General features: G+C 35.3%; 1 protein-coding gene across 1 annotated transcript; it reads left to right on the top strand.

Annotated features, from left to right (window-relative positions):
- The first annotated feature begins 1,774 nt into the window (after positions 1-1,774).
- On the top strand, positions 1,775-6,915 carry LOC140151798 (cyclin-dependent kinase inhibitor 3-like). The gene is made up of 6 exons (XM_072174135.1): positions 1,775-1,837; positions 3,615-3,712; positions 4,425-4,480; positions 5,058-5,102; positions 5,328-5,686; positions 6,788-6,915. The coding sequence occupies exons 1-6, from the start codon at positions 1,814-1,816 to the stop codon at positions 6,875-6,877; spliced, it is 672 nt and encodes a 223-aa protein (XP_072030236.1). The 5' UTR covers positions 1,775-1,813; the 3' UTR covers positions 6,878-6,915.
- The last annotated feature ends 11,341 nt before the right edge of the window (positions 6,916-18,256 follow it).

The raw sequence follows: 18,256 nt of genomic DNA, 5'->3' as shown, positions 1-18,256 counted from the left end.
TGTGCTTATATAAAATTGTTGAAGCATTTTTGAGTAAAAGTTGATCACCTAGGACTAGGTACCGGGTATCTTTTCTAATTTGGACCTGCTGAATCAAAAAAAAAAAAAAAAAGAAAAGTGGTGATCATGCGTTATCTATGACCCATAAAATGACCCCAGAAATTAAATTGTGTGCAATTGATAGATTTTCATCTCTGATCTTTTCAGTCACCGTACTCCCTCTGTTTGCTAGCTTCCCAAGATTTTGTTACTCGGGCTTTCGCGATCAATAAACTGGTACTGGATTCCAAAATCAGAATTATTGTTCAGTATTGAAGTGATCCATTATAATTTATGCAAGATATATAGGGGGCGGGGGGGGGGGTGGGGATTGCATGGACCATCCCCTGACAAAATATTGGGGGGTTTATCCCCATCCCCCATGATCTACACCTATGCAGGTCGTACACACAAAAAATTGATATTTTTGTGATTCTTACACCCAGACCAGATAATTTGATTTAATTTAACGTTAAATTTTTGACCCCTGCATAACCCTATGGGGTCATTTTGAGGGTCATAGACTCAAAATAATGCTTGCTCACCACCTTTTTTAGATTCAGTGCAGGTCTAAATTAGTAAAGATACTTAGGGCCTAGGTTATCAACTTTTTTTACTAACAAATGCCTTACGAAACCTGAATTACTCGAGATTTTGAATAAACCGCCGGAACCGTTGCGCGTTTTATTATTACGATAGAAATAGGCCTAGTCGAACGCGTATGCGATGTCAACACACCCCTACGTACACGGCGTGCGGGACACACAGACACACGCCAGAGGATCGTACCAACGGTACCATATTACAACCGCCGGAGTAATGCATTGGCGCTAGTAGTAAATTCCAATTTTCTTTGCTTTACCTCACTTGTTCGGCTCAAAATTAAAAGGGGACATATCTGCCCGCATATCTGACAGTATAAGTAGGCCTAAATGCTAACATTTTGTAGAAAATGAATAATAATCTAGGCCTATTTTTAAAGAAATGTTATAATATGGCTTTAAGTGTTATCACTGACATGCAACAACGTGTTTATGCTGTCGATATAAACATTTTTGGGGTCTTTCGTGAAAGAATTTACACTAAAGGTGTTTGAATGAGAAGGCCCCAGCTCCGAAAAAACTTGTAGGATTTTGTGAGACCAGGAAAATTTTACCAAAAAGCGGGTCTTTCCGTGACTTTATTGATTTTTATTCGGACAATTCAGCCAAAATGTTAAGATGGGATTAATGCTAATGGGTTAATGCTAGGGATTTTTTAAAACTAAAAACGGTGGTATTTCCGCCCGGTATTTCCGTAAGAAAAATTTGATTCAAAATATAAAAGTTGACAAATGTTCAAAACTTGTAGTTAAAAAGTATCATGTTTGACACTTTTGCATCTACAAATAGTAATGTCAGCCCCCAGTATAAAAAGTTTTCGCGTTTATTTCGAAGAAATAAAAATTGATGCTTTTAAAACAAGAAATAAAACTCCCAAATAGTAATCCAGGAAAGAAATAACTTAATAAAATTCTTAATTAGGAATTGACAAAGTATATTCTAGATATATTAGAGTTTTCTAAATTAATATTTAACCTTATTATGTAATTACTGCAAACTAGTTATAGAAACGCTGTTTGTCAACCAGTGAACCAATCAGATTCTCCGGTCTCCGCAGTCCATTTAAAAACGTAAACAATAACAAAGCAAATTGAAAAACTCCGTCCGACGCATCTTTGTGTAATATTTCGCTCACAAAATTTAATAATCATCTTTGTTCCCAGTAAAAAGAGATGGGTGTTACTGTTGAACGAAAGGTAAGATCATCGTACATGTATACTAATATATTATTATGAGTATGAGATCGCGAGACGAGAGACAGGGCAGGGGCCTTCACAATTTCATTTTCAGTTCCAGTCAATTTTCGGAATTTTCTCTGCCAGCTTAGTACAAGGAACTTATACGATGTCCTCATTAGACTCGATGAGTCTCATGGACGCCGTTCCTATGTCCATCAGACTCGTATTTCCCATTTTGGATGTCAATGGGAAATACACACTTAACGATTTGGCGCCAAGTTAGAAACTTGAAAAAAATCTTTAAAATTTTATCAATGTATATTATAAAATAAAAGTGGTACCAACCTTATTGTGCTTGCTAATTTAAGACTCGGTTGAAACAAAATTAAGGATCGAATGCATTTTAGTGTCCAAAAGGCAAAATTATCGTCAAAGTTCTGTCGAAATCGGCACCCTTGCGAAGGGTTCAGAATTCGAATCGGGAACGAAAATATCCGATCTTTGCGATCAATAACACAAAATTACAACTTTAAACATACTATTGGCAAAAGACATTATTACCAAACAATATAGAATGGAAAATTTGACATCATTTTCTCAAAATATTGAAGAAATTTGCTCACTAGACATCGAAAAAGTACGCAATCCAATTCCCGTTCAAACGCGTGAGAAACTGAAAGTGCATAATCCCGACTAGAGAACACTGTCAGCAAGATAATGTAAGATTAAAGATAGTAAAATGCAAACCTGTATTTTAGCTAGAGTATCTCGAGCTAGTAGAAAACACTTCTTCTATACTTCTTCTATTATGTGAATGTCTATTCTATTTCATGATTTTACAGTATAAAACCTTTGCATGTTTGACGATCGCGTACTTCCGAACAAATGGCCAATTCCATGCCAAAAGTGCCTTTGTAACGTCCGTAACAAAATTTCGGAACATTATTGCTCAAAACATGAGCATTTATTTAAAACTTGCTAATCATGCCTCCATAGATTGATGTCAGACCTACATGTACTTCAAGATAGTAAAGAAAAAAATCTGAGGAAGCACCTTGACAGTTTTTTTTCAATATGAAAAATGTTACGGACGTTACATTTGAGATAAAATGTAACGTCCGTAACACTAAATCAACAGTGTAGGGCGATACAGGAGTATTAATTTCAAACTTGCTTTTCATGTTTACATAGAATGGAGTCAGGGCTTGCTCAATATAGTTAACAGAAAAAAATAAAACACAGAACTGAGTGGATATTTAAGGATATGTACCATCTGTCAAAAAGGCAGGCACTTTTATGTAACGTCCGTAACGCTGCGTTCTAATTTCTGTAGCTAATTAACTAAGAAAGCCAAAACAAAATTGCTTCATTATATTAAACATTAGAGTGTGAACTAGTAGCATACTAAGAAATAAAGTATTATCCTAACAGCAAACATGTGTGCTATTCACTTAAAAGTTGCAAGTTGCATGTATCTGTAACGTCCGTAACGGTGTAATTGGCCAAATGACAAAGTCAGAGCTAACACCCGGAGCTAACAATGCTTACGGTGCGGCACAAAAGTTCATAAATTTACCACTCGGCAACAGCAGATTGTCTCAGACTCAGCCATGACAGTCAGCCAATCAGAGATGCGTTTCAATGCAGTAATTTAGTCAATTAGCTATGTTAGCCCGAAACATCATGACCTAGTTGTTCCTTCCTCACGGGGCACCGTGAACTCATGTTGCACAATGCACATCCCCATCACCCAATTGACAAGATTTTGTTCTTTACCCTTTTTTCTGTGAGACAGGCAGCAGAAGCAGATGTGAACAATATGATAAATGAATTTGATTCATCAGAAGATGAACAAGGTGAAGAAGTTGACCTCTCTCCATTGAAAGTAGATTGGTAAGTAGATTACATTAACACATCATTCACTTATGGATATGGCGCATAAATGCGCCAACAGATAAATCCCAGTCCTTACTCATACCACATTTGTTGGGACAAGTCCCTGGCGGTCATCTTGGATATGAGTGAAGAAAATACTTATTATTACTTCATAAACATAAAAATGATTATCCTCATTCTTCATATAAAGCCCAGGGAAGGGAATTCTCCCATTTAAGAAAATAGGCCCAACTCTGGTGTGATTGTTTTCAGTATTTGCACTCTCAGTGATTCACTCATTAGAAATGATCAAAATTCATATATTTGCATATTTATGAAGAAGGTGTTAACCTCCAAGTGTGTTAAAACAGAAAGGGACTTGATATGACTAAAATGTTGCATTTTAGACTATATGTTGAGGAAGTATGGACACTCACACAATGGAGTGGAGCTTCAACCCTGCTGTTTGCTTCCTTTTTGCCAATTTTTTTTCATAATTATGACAAAAATACCCAATGACAATAAACTTATCATTTACTTCCTACAAAATTTAAATATTTTTACTTTTGAGGTATTACTGATTGAACAAAATAGAAATGGCAGGGAATTAGCAAGGATATATGGATCTATTATTTAAATGTCATATTTAAGTTAAAAAAGTTTAAAGGAAGTTTAAAGTTTGTATAAATATTGAGTTTGTTGTGTGATTTTATCAATCTTCTTCCTTCAGGCTAGACCTTTCTTCTGTTGGTTTCTCAACTAGTCTTGGAATATCAGGATTGCCAGGTATGTTGTGATGTTTAGAAGTAAAAAAAATAGATTGCATCATTTGTCATTTTAATTGTATATTATTGGTGGTGTAGCAGGGGGACACAGAAATTTTCAGGAATAAATTAAGTTGTGGCAAAGGAGGACGGAAATGTGAAAAATCATAAGCAAATGTATGATGGGGAGGGAAATTTGAACAATTTGGACCGCCAAAAAAAAAGGCAAATGACAGACATTTGTGACATGATCAAGGGGAATGAGTCACATGTTGGCCCTGGTCGAAAATGAGTTTTACATGTGTTTCTAAAGAGGACATTTAGAGCTTTCTGAACCTGAAAACCCCATGTTGATACCAATTGTCTTTGCAAAGTTACATCAATTTATCAATCGCTGAAAACAATATAAAACAAAAGAATTTTAATACTTTCTTTGCCAATATAGATCTCAAAATCAATATTAGCGACATCCGACTCATTTCCCTTGATCGTGTCACATTTGGCTTTACTCCCCCCCCCTGACTTCTTGGCTATGTCAAGCTGTATGTTTATAATGGAAAATGTATATCTCCAAACATCTTATTCTTTTATCTTATCAGGTTGTCGATTTAATGAAACATGGAGAAGCTTGATGACTGACATTGGTAAGTAAGATTTCATTGTAAACAATAATATACAAAGAAACTGACCTGGTAACAATGTTAAAATAAATGAAGAAGGGCTGGAGCAATAATTATCATGTTATTATTATTATTATATGGGTTTTTTTTTGGTTTTTTTTTACATTTCTTTTGTTTCTTGGATTCACAATGTGTTTCACTGTTCTTTATTGAAAGTATCATAACCAATTTTTTCTATTTCAATTGAAGAATATTTACGTGAGGAAGGTATTACTGATATCTTTGTGCTTTGCACTCGTGGAGAACTACGCAAGTACCGAGTCCCTCGACTCCTCCAAGAACTTACCACAGCAGAGTTCTCCGTCCACCACTACCCATTCCCAGATGGACTCACACCGTCCTTTGCAAACTGTGCTAAGCTTCTAGAAGACATGCGTGTGAACATCGCATCAGATCGTAAGTGTCTTGTACACTGCTATGGTGGTTTGGGAAGGTCTTGCCTGATTGCAGCTTGTTTTCTACTGATGATGTCTGAGGATATGGAGTCAGAGACTGCAATTGATAAGGTCAGGGCTCTGAGAGGACATAGTGCTATACAAACAATCAAGGTAATTGTACCGTACATGTTAAATGAATCTTTTATTTTTGCTTTCTTCTTATTAAAAAAAATGGTTTGTCTCAAAGCTCCCGCGTGCATTAGTGTGTTCACCCACATTAGTAAAAAAAAAATTCTTCTTTTTTTTTTCCGTTTTGACAATTTTAGACCCCTGCTCTTAGATTACTTCACTTCAATATAATAGCAGCATCACTTTATTGTTCAATACAACACTTCATACAGTAGACTTTGAGGTTTTTCACATTTGAAAAAAATTGATGGAAAAAAAATAGAAAAAAAAAACAAAAACGCATTTCGTATTAGTTTTTCTGAGTAGGAGAGCTTTAAGACAAACCTTTTTTTAAAATTTGGCCTAACACACTTTTATAGTATCAGCAATTGTATTAGCTTCTGACATGCATAGGTTTTAAAATTCTCATTTTAGCACATTTCTTTTTTTTTTCTTTCATGTTTCGCTCTTGAAATTCCTTTGTTTCCTACTGGATTGTGTTGAATTTTTTGAGCCATTGAATTGGTCCTGGTCACATAATGAAGTTCAACAAATGAAAACCAAAAAAATATTAAAATGGTTTTCAATAATATTGCTATAGAAAAAATATTAAATTTGTGTACATCGTGGAACATTCAACTACGCTTGTTACTCCGCGACTAATCATGCTAACTACACGCTGCATTATAACGCTACTCATGCGTCCATATTAGCGAGGCTATCTCATGTACAACTGCTTACTACGCACAAAGCACGCAAAGAGTATGTTCCACGATGTACACAAATTTGATAATTTTTCTATAGTGATATTTGAAAATACAGATTGCTCTGATGACTGCAGTTCTTAATCTTTTGAAGGCCACTATTTTGATTGACATTTTTACTTAATATAGTCATAAAATGGTGGTAGTGTCCATAAAACTTCAACAGAATTTCAGTCGGAGCTTTAAGGAATGAGGGTGCTTCAAATCAAGGCCTCAAACTCTGTATGCATTTAACAACAAGAGATCTAGAGCATTTTGGTTTTGCCAATTCAAAATCTCACAAAGTTCTACACATTGATGTATAATTAAGTTGTTTTTGTTTATTTTAATTTGTATGCAGCAATTCAACTATGTGAATGATTTTCGCAAGATGTACAAAGAATATGAAGAGAGTCAACCATGTAATGAGCTGCGTTCCATTTCAAGGTGATGTTATGGAAGTGACAGTCACCCTTCATTATGGAGCATATCTAGTGATCTAAGATATATCTGCAATCAATGCTGATTGATTTAAAGGCTCGGATAGCAACATTGGAACAGTATTTTTTGTGCGACATGAGAGCACATCAGACACATCCAATTGCATTCTGAATAAGAGGAATGTCCTTCTGATATCAAATAATTTGGATCTTTTTGAAATTCATGATAAAATACAAATTTTATAGCAAATTGATATTTTTTTAAAATTTTTGATATTTAACAGTCCTCAAATTAAACTTTATAAATTTAATGATATGTACTTAAAGTGTATGTAGCTGGGAAGAAAAGCTGTCCATCATTTGAAAATTTTGACATTTCAGTATTGAAGATATACATTTTTTCCAAATCCAAATTATTTGATATCAGAAGGACATTCCTTGTATTCAGATTGCAATTTGATATGTCTGATGTGCTCTAATGTCCCATAAAAAATACTGTGCAAACAGTGCTATCCGTTCCCTTAAGGGATTTTTATTTATATTTATACAGAATTTATGAAAAGTATATATATTTTCATGAGTTGGTTCCTGAAGTGAGTTTTAGTCACCTGAAAATCATCTCAAAAATTAATATCCAACTTGATCATGTGATTCAACAAATTTATGTAGGGAAAAACCATGATAGTTGTTGTTGTTGCAGTTACTAAACTTTGTTTGAACTATAGAAAAGTTATTTAATTTGTGTACATTGTGGAGCATTCAACACACTTGTTACTCCGCGACTAATCATGCTAATACATGAGCGTACAAGGCTCCCGACAACGCTACTCTACACGTCCATATTAGCGAGGTTATCTGCATACAACAGCTTACTATGCACAGCCACACAAAGAGAATGTTCCATGATGTACACAAATTAAATAATTTTTCTATAGTTACAATTAGGGAGGATTTGTAATATCATGGATGGGTTGATAATTCACTGGATAACAACTGAAAACTTTCTCTCTGCTACTGAGGAAAATATTCTTGACTAAATCGGGGCTGCTGATTTCAAGTGTGAAGTTAGAATTTACCCAGCATGTTACACTTTCAAGTTAGTTTGAGAATGCTAAAGACATAAAATATATCCACCATCATGTTTGGGATAAACCATCCTTGGTACCTAGTTTCCATCATTAAATGTCTATATGGAACCTTTCACCATGCTTATCACTTACATCACCCTTATTAGGTGGAACGAAATCAAGGTGAGAATAAAAGAAGGGCATTTCTAAACTAATTTTAAGCCAATTTGCTGATAGTCCTTACATATCTATAATAAATTACTGAGTTTGGCGACTTGGTAAGGCTAAAAACTTCTACGTTTTACATTATTTTGGAAAACGGATTTTTATGCTACAGAGAGTAAAGTTGTCCGCACCCCAATAAAACGTCCAATTTTGTTTTTGTTTACGTTAAGACGGTCAAATTATGTTAATTAGTTTCAAAGCCACTACCAGAGCACCTGCATGCTAAAAATTTTCAAGCCAACACAATACACTAATGTTGATCCTGTCATCGGTGTGAGGATATTATGCCTGTAGTCTCAACTATTACATGACACAGTAGAAGTATGCCTGTAGTCTCAACTATTACATCACACAGTAGAAACTCAATTAACATCTATTGTTTATTCAACTAATTTATCAACATTAGTATGTATTCTGTGTTTTTATGGAGAACCTATAGTCAACAGTAGAGTGTTTGTTTATTGAATTAGTTTGTAAGTGAAACTTTTGAAGGACAAATTAATCAGGGTTGCCAAAAAAAAATCATAACTTTATATGAAATAGAGTGTAAGGAAATGTGAATAAAATTGATTCAGCTGCACAGTGGTGTAGCCAGGACTTTTTCAGAGAGAGCGAGAGAGAGGGGGGGGCAAGGCAAATTTCATGGGGGGGTTGTCACAAATGGACTAAAGAGTACGACAAATTTATCCAAAATGGGCTAACAAATAAAAAGTACAACAAATGCATAGAAATCTAAAATATCAGATCAGCCAGCAGGCCACAGGGGCCAAGAGGGATGTGAATAAATGTGTTCATCTGCTCAGTGATGTAGCCAGGACTTTTGCAGGAGGCGGGGCAGCAAGGTACATTTCAAGGTGGGGACAAACTTGGATGAAAATGATAAAAATGAGCTATAAAAGGTACAACAAATGTGTCCAAAATGGGCTAAAAAGTACTGTAGAAACAAATGCATAAAAATCTTAATAGCAGAGTGGCCAGCATCCCACAGGGGCAAGACTTCTCACGGTGGATATGATATGGTGGCAAGAAGACTTGCTTCGATCATGATCTAATTGCAATTTCAAGCCATTGATTTATATGGAAAAGATACTAAATATTATACTTCTAAGTTCGAAATGATAATCTCCTCTCATACCATTAATCACATTAAATAAAACATTTACATGTACACAAAATATAACAAAATTTACCAACCGCGAAAGACCCTGATCGCGAAAGACGGGTAACCGCTAGTATCTTAAAAACCTGACATAATGGGTAAATTCTGACTTCAGATTCGAAATCAGCATGCTTGATTTAGTCTAGAACACATTTACTTCTACCCCAGTGACAAAATCTTTGTTGTCCAGTGAATTCATGATGGACACACAGTAACTACTGTGAGTGGCCTTTGTGTAAACCATTTTGGTAATATGCCCCTGATGTGGCAGTGACATCAGTGCACATTTCATTAAGCACAGCTTAAATTCGCTCAAATAGCTGGTGTACACACGCACACGTCTAAAGACGCTGCATAGATGTGTGAACAAAACAGCTGCTTCACTGCATTGACATCACTGCCACTGTCACATCAGGGTACAGTACATGTATGTAGGAGGCATGGTCTTTTGTGAATTTACATGAGCATAAGTTGGACCTATATTGAGGCATGCATCAACGAAAATAAAAATAAAAAGGTTTTTACAAGTTATTAAAGAAAGTATAGTTCTGGTTACACTCATAGGTTTAGCATTCACAAAGAGGGACTAACTTAGTCATGGACTGTTATAACAGGGCTATTCTTTGGTTCACTTCAAGTTTGGTAGTGATGCGGCTGATGCCTTTCACCGTTGTGCTGCAAGTGTGCCGACATTAACTTCATGATTAACTTTATGTGCATGATTTGATACTGCATCCAGCGAAATATGGACGTACATCACAACTGAACCAAAGTATAGTACAACTAGAAAAGATGTTTCTTTTGGCAATTTATGAATTATGTGGATTAACTCGTTTACCTGTTACATGCTCCAAATCTCACAAAAGGTGGGAAAATAAATTTTATCAACCAATTCAAGTGATACCATACCAATCCAGTATTAAAATAGTCTTCTTCTTTTAATTGATACTGGCCAAGCTAGTCAGAATGGTAAATGAATGAATATTATAATGTATAGATGCATGCATCTGATATGTCCCAGCCTCCCTGTCCCACTCCCTGTGGATGTGTTGTCATAAATGGTGGTCTGGGTGTTCATCATGCTGCATTCACTCTGAGAGTAGGTTTTTATCAATGAAGCCTATGAACATAACTAGTCTGGTTTAATAGACAGTTGACCACTCTCTTCCATTTGTAACAAAATTTGAGAAAAGTATTTGAACAGTTTTAACCCTCTTTCTCCCTGGGGTGTCAATCATGTCATCAATTTTTTGATGGTTAAGAAATAAAAATAAAGCATGAAAGTTAATCTACTTGGTAGAATGGCGATTGAACTTTTGTTCAATAACATTTTTAAATAACTCACCTGAAATTTTTCTGCAGAATGGGATTATAGATCAAGTTCTGTCATCATAGGTCAAATGAGGTCAGATAAAGGTCAGTGAACTCTGATGATAACAGTTCAACAGTCAGAACAAATGATGTTACAAATGTGGAATATAAAACACAAAATATGTTACAATGACCATTTAAATTTGATGCCACATTTGTAGCAAAATCATAATGCAGAGTTGTGCAACTACATTACAACGTGTGACAAGTATTAACAATAAAAGCACATGCAATTCAATTGTATGACATGTTTATAATTAGTAATTCTTAGTAATAAAGAAATTTATTTACTGCTCAGCTGAATAAAATATTGAATTCTAATTAATATATAGGCCTGTAGCATGGCAGATGGAAGCAATTTAAATGCAGTTTAATTTGATTATATGTTTATAGAAATGGAGTTTATAATTTAGATTAGTATTGGAGAAGTTAAGGGATCTAAAATGAGCGTTTATTGCGTTTCGATAGTATTTTTTGTGGGACATGAAAGCACCTCAGACCTATCAAATTGCATTCTGAATAAGGCATGTCTTTCTGATATCAAATAATTTTCATTTTTGAAAATCACAATATAATACAAATTTTATGACAAATTATAAAATTTGATATTTTTTTTTATTTTTGATATATAACAGTCGTCGAAGTAATTTATATAAATCTAATGACATATTCTTAAAGTGTATGTAGCAGGGAGGAAACGCCGACGGTCAATTGAAAATTTTGACCTTTCATATTGAATATATGGATTTTTTTCCCAAAAAGACCTAATTTTTTTTGGTGTTTTGTCGGCTTTTCATCCCACCTACATACACTTTAAGTATAAATCATCAGATTTATAAAGTTTACTTCAAGTACTGTTAAATATCAAAATATCAATTTTAATGATTTGCCATAAAATGTGTATTAAATTGCAAATTTCAAAAAATCAAAATTATTGGATATCAGAATGACATTCTTCGTATTCAGAATGCAATTCGATATGTCTGATATGCTCTAATGTCCCACAATAAATACCAATAAATACTGTCCAAACGTTCATACCCTAGCCCTTAACCCCAAAGCTACATTATGATGATGAATGTACATGGATTTTTAGTTCAAAGAGTAAAATGCAAAAGTTAATTTGCACTCTTGGAGTACACATGATTGAAAGCCGTAATGTATGATTTCCATCAATTGTTTTTTATTCTTTACCAAAAATTATGAAATATTAGTAATAACTATCAGGAAAACATTTTAACCTGAAATAATGTAAAATGAAATTAATAAATGAACATTTAACATGTAGCTCTATGGGAGATTTAATGTTGTAATTTTGACATTAATTTAAAATTGCTGTTGCCCTGCAAACAAAGAATTTAGATGATTGCAGTAAAGTGTTAATTGAGACGTGTAAACATTACAAATATGCCAAAAATCAGGTTTAAAAAAATTCACCAATTTTATTTTAAATTATATTAATATTGTACATTGTGGCTTTAAAGGTCCGTAACCCGATCGACAGCATCATCCTCCCCGATTTTTTTCATTGTTGATGAGGTTTTGGTATCACATGATAGATACTATTTTTCTCATTACTATCCTGAAATTTGACGCTCCAAGTCGATGTATTTCCGGAGAAATCATGAAACACAGCGGCTTTTACAGGTTACCAGTTTGTAAATACTAGAACTTTAACGGATTTGTGGGTACGGAATGAATTGCGAATCATGAGTCTCCTCAACAGCTACTTTGGTTTCGCGTCATACACATTCTGTGAAAAAAGCGAACCACACTAACTGCTGAGGAGACGGTACCCAGATATATTTATAAAACTTCCACGCCGGACGAGTGGGCCAAATAGCTCAATTAGTTAGCGCATCATGCTTCACCCGTGAGGTACCCGATTCAAAATCCGGTATTGGAAGATTTTTTTCCTCTCCATTTTTAACCCAAACCTTTTTATATTCATTTGAAATGTACATATTGCAAGGGGAAATATATTTTGTTTCCTTTTTTTCTGAAACGGTACGAAAACAACAACAAATATTTTCTGTTCAATACGGGCCGGCATTGTACAGCATGTCAGCATTCGCCATACTGAACGGAATTGTTGTTGTTGCTTGCCTGCCCAGAATGCAATTCACGTATACCAAGGTATTGGATTGCAAATTTGGCTATTTATCACATTTACGCTGAAAATGCTCTCGTTTTTTCACAAAGCAGCATAAAGGGGCGATATTTGATATTATTATGTAATTTTAAAGACAATCCATATCCAAAACCAATAGGGTTACCCCCTTTAAGTGGCGAAAAATATAAAAGATTTATGTTTGTGGTAGTGTCATAGTAGTTTCATGTTTGAGCGTTTAATGTCTACCAAGCCATTTTGTGTAGTTTCCATGTACAGGTAATTTGTATTATTTGTGAATGTGTGTACTATTTTATCCCAAAGCTCATTTGTAACAGGTGTCATGCTTAACGAGCACAGCTGGAAAATAAGTTGATTTTAGAGGATTAATTTAATCTTTTGTGTTGCACTGAATTTCATTTGTGTCAAATACTTACACAATAAAAAAGTAAATATGTGACTCCTCGCCACAACTGAGCCCGGATGTCGCCAATCATCATTTTTTGAGATATTCAACCAAAATATTCTGCTTGAAATTAGCTTTAAAATGATGTATATCATGTCTATAGTACTTGACATTTAAGTAGTGAAAAATCAATAAAACAGTCAATAAATCCTTTCTTTCCTATTGTTTATTGTTAAGTTCGATGGAGCATATCTCAATAGTGGCACTGGCGACATCCGGGCTCAGTTGTGGCGAGGAGTCACATATATAAAATATAAGTGCATTTTATTATTTTTCTATCTATTTGTGATTAGTTTGCAATTGATACAGTCATATATAGTATGCCCAGGTACTAGTATGCATTTGTTGATGTAATCGATGAAATAGAGTCATCACTATGTAGAAATAGACTACAGAGAATCCCATTTCCCTGTCATCTTTGTCTAGACATGAGAAAATTTGGTGTTATTCAGGTTTTGCCCAGAATGTAGCACTTCTATCATTCTCTGTTGCTTGAGTATTCTATCCAGAGAGGTTATGTCTCACACTTGATTCTCACGCTGGATATGCTGCAGCTACCCATAATGTATTGAGAACTAGTCTATTTGGTCGATACTCCCACCAGATTATTTCCCAGGCGTCGTTGTTGTGCTTCATACTATTGGGATAACATAATTGTTTTGAGCAAGTCAGCAGCAATATAAAATCCCAAAATTTCATCCATGGCTAACATCAACCGTATACATAGCCGCTTTCGCCAAGCGGTTAACAAATGTTTAGCGATCACAAACGTTTGCTAAACGTTCATAGGCGTTTATGAAAATGTTTGACAAACGTTTGGCGAAAACTGTACAGGTGGAATTTATTTTGTAGATTTGCAATTTTCCAACTCTTATCATTATTTTTTTTATTGCTACTAATCTAAATCATGGAACTTTGTGATGAGTAAAGTGAAATAAAACAAACCAAAAAAAAGTACTTACTGTTTGCATTGACTGTTCCAGTTGTAGACCAATATGGTTTTGTTTTCTGAGCTATCAGCATTTTTTGCAAAAGGTAGACCCAGAGTACTGACTTCACCATGTTTGCAAGTTGCTGAGATGGAATGCAAAACAATTTGCATTTTGCTTGCAATGTGTGGTGCCAAAATGCACGCTAAGCAGCACATCTGCAAACCGTGGTAATGCTCAAACTTAAATACATCCTTGCGCTTAATTTTTGACTTAGCCGACAAATACTGGAAGTATTTTGTCCTCCACGCGTGATAAACCAACATGGCGGGGGGGGGGGGTTGTTACCACAGCATTACAGTTACACCATGACATGGCAATTTTGATTCAGTACTTTTTGGTGCATCGTACAATTTATATACCAGCTGTAAAGAACTCGGAAATGATTTACCCGGCTTTGTGAAAAATTGCTTTGGTACAGAAATCAAGAACAAGGATTTATGCAAAAGCAAATATGTTCCCCGCTCGCACTCCTCAAAAATCAAGGGTCTTGGCTAGAAATTGAGGGTTGCCCATCATTTGAATAAAATTGCCTGTCCTAATTTGATCTTTAAAAACATTTACCAGACTTCTATAGCCCATTGGGGATTCTCAGAGTTCAAATGCGTGCTGCTATGGCCTTGTTTTGCAAATCTGGGATCCATTTCACTAAACTTTACAAAGCTTGGCAAGTCATCCTTTGTAACTTACGAAGAATCGTAAGTTCCATATCACTAAACTTACTTACGAACCGTACCCTTTGTAAGTAATAGGGATTTACTACATCGACCCTTCATAAAGTTAAGTCAGAGATTTTATACTATGAGATAAGACACTCTGTACAAACGGTCTATACTTATCGTGTATGCATGTACAACGAAGTTGAGGACAGCAAAAATGTCATGCTGGAAATACAGAACCAATCACAGGACAGAGTTTTGCCCAGTCTCGGACCAGACGATATGTCAGGACCGGCACAACTGGTTGTGTTGAAGACCAGTACGGGTTTGCACAATAATTTATTAGAAATCACATCCATATATGGTATGTGTACTGTCATATATGGTTATGTGTACTACTGTCCTCAAACTAGCTCCGAAGTATTGGGTATTCATAACTTTACGAGCCGTTATTTGAGTTACGAAGGGTTAAAAGTTTAGTGAAATGGACCCTGGTCTACTAAAAAGGTCAATAGCCTGTCTCAACACCTACAATTATAATGTAGCATCTGTCAAAGGCATTACTTTTGCCCGTCCCATGAGTAAACTCCCCGTCTCAAATGACGGGCAGACGGGTGGGTAGCCAAGACACTGTGGTGAACACCACAATATAATACTTCTACAAAATAATGTTTGCCAGATACATCAACTGACCCACAAATCAAACTGCTCCCTTTGAATGACCTGTAGACCATTCCTGCAATTGGCACGCTCCTGCCCTTGATGGGGTGAACATCAATATTGCCGTTATCAGTTATTATCATGAAATAATAAAAGCAAGGTCAAGAAGGGTACATGATTGTTATTACGGTATATGATATCGATGTTTTCCCCATCAAAGGACATGCAAGTCATAGGAATGGTCTATATAATGGCAAAAAAACATCCTTTGCAGCACATTACAATAACATAAAACAATTCAACACATTTGTTTTCCTGGTGTATATGAAAAATATCTTTATTTTATATTTCCTACAAGCACATTTGTAATGTGAACACACACAAGATTCAATTGTGATGCTGGTCCAACAAAAGAGTACAATAAAAGGCCCCAAGTTTTCCCACCCAACTGTTTTCCACATTCTGCAGACCAATGCTAAGGTTAGCCCCGAATTGATTGTTCTTTCACCTTGTGAAGACAAAACATCAATATGGATTTATTAATCATCAAATAGTTATCGGTCTGAACAATCTTTGGTTTCTCTTCTGGAGCATGAAATTTGATTTGCCACGTTGTGTCTTTGAAATGACCACAGTGAGGCTGACTAGGAGATTCCAGAATCTGCCGTATGTCAGTGGAGTGAAAATAGTTAATGAGTTATGTTAATTACATGCCCTTAGGTGACAAAAAAAAACTAACCCTGTTCTAAAGGCCCGACTCACCCAGAGTTAGTTTGGTGAAATTAGTAAAGTAATTTTAGCCTCTAGGAAAAAAAATGCCCGCCCGAACAACTCTACTTTATAGGTCCGTCTGCCCGTAGAACAGGTTTTTTTTTGTCGCCTTAGCGCTACATGTGAAAACCTTCCTGACACCAATTATTGTTTAATTTCAGGCCCCCTGTGAAATATTCAGGAGGTACACTTTTTGCCCCATGTATCACAATCCCAAATGGCAGAATTTCCAGTGTTCTGCACAGGGCTAATACAGGCTTCTCCTTTTTGGTGAAAACAGCTTTGGTGTGAATACAACTTATACGATATATTCTACAAAAGTATTATGCATATCATGACATGTTTGATCATGTAGCTTACATTAAGTACTTCTGCAGCATCAACATGTCAAAGTGGCTGCTTGTTACAGACTTAGTTTAAAACTCCACCCTAAACCTAGACTATTTCCTTGAGCAAGACTAAACTAAATTTCAATTCACAACCTCATCTCCCAATGTACCTCCAAAAAGTTGAGATATACCATCAGAAACCTTGGACTTCATAATGTATGTACACATAACATTTCTTGCAGATTCAATTGTTTGCTAAAGATATTCTCTGAATTTGTATTTTCTGGCTGTCAACAACCAGTATTAAATTACAATGTGGTGTAATACATTATAATATGCAAGGTTGGAAACACAAAATTGGAATTAACTGACGAAATTATGGGAGGCTTTGTTGTCGATATAATATCGATCCATGGTGAAAAAAGATGTTGAAATCACAAAATGCCTCTTTAAGATATCATCTTTACCAGTGTTTATTAGGCCAATACTTGCAACCTGTACAAATTTAGTCTGAACACAAAAAATGTTTTTAACCAATCAGATGCCAAAAAAATATGTACGAGGTGTATAAAACAAATATAGTCTGCTCTTTATTCAGGATAATTGAGCATTTTGTGGGGGTACATGATAATATTTGTCTGATTGAACTTCTGCATAATGTATAACACAATTTCTTGTATGGCCCTGCTGTGCATGTACATGTACCGTATTCGTTCAATTAACGTTTAACAAAGTCATTTTGGGTGGGCAAGCCGCTTATTTTTTAAACTGTTAAATGGTCATCCGTCACCATCCGATAGCATTTAGTTAGTGGGCCCTCACCAAAAATAGTGTTGAGAATGTGTCCAGGTTTGTTTATCATTATTTAGAATGGCGACCGCCGTAAAATAAAATATATGATTTGAAGAATCACCTCAAAGTTGGCCTTTTATTTAAAGGCATTTGTAGGTGGTTATTGTCAAGTATTTTTAATATCTATACATCTGCCAACTATGAACAAGCGCCCTAATTTAATTTGAGTGCAAATTTTGGATATTTATGATTCTTAATTACCCACATACATTTTGTATACATGCATGTATAGTCATTCGACATGCTCGATAGTTAATCTTAATGGAAGTATTTTGATAGCATTGGATGGGCAGTTAATAATTTCACATTTTGCTTGTGTAAAGTCGCTGGGTGGGCGCTTGTAGGGGCATGGGTGGTTAATGGAACAAATACAGTACATTGCGCTTAGGCCACACATACCTGATGAACACTGGTACTCTGCATACAAATACTGAGTATATTGTAACAGTGGTGTACAAGAGATGTACAAACTTAAAATCAAAACTTATTTTACACCTTTGCAACTTTTCAGGACACTAATTTCATTCATTGAGGCATCTGAATTTTATGAGCTTCTACTTCACTGACTTTTGGAATGGAAATCATTGAATAATTGGTCCCATTATTATCTGACCTGCCAAAAGCTAGAAGAGCTGTCCAATTCATTTTTAATCAGTTTTAGTTCCTCTTTGAATCATTAATGAGGTATAATTAACCATGTTAACAGTTGGATGCAGAATGCTATGAGATTGC

The sequence above is a fragment of the Amphiura filiformis genome, chromosome 5, assembly GCF_039555335.1.
Source record: "Amphiura filiformis chromosome 5, Afil_fr2py, whole genome shotgun sequence".
Taxonomy (NCBI): Eukaryota; Metazoa; Echinodermata; class Ophiuroidea; order Amphilepidida; family Amphiuridae; genus Amphiura; species Amphiura filiformis.
This window is presented reverse-complemented; position numbering and strand designations above follow the sequence as displayed.

Coding starts and splice junctions, on each gene's coding strand:
- LOC140151798 (XM_072174135.1), top strand. CDS start 1,814: ATGGGTGTTACTGTTGAACGAAAG. Junction 3,713..4,424: donor TCTCCATTGAAAGTAGATTG/GTAAGTAGATTA, acceptor TTCTTCCTTCAG/GCTAGACCTTTCTTCTGTTG. Junction 4,481..5,057: donor TGGAATATCAGGATTGCCAG/GTATGTTGTGAT, acceptor TTATCTTATCAG/GTTGTCGATTTAATGAAACA.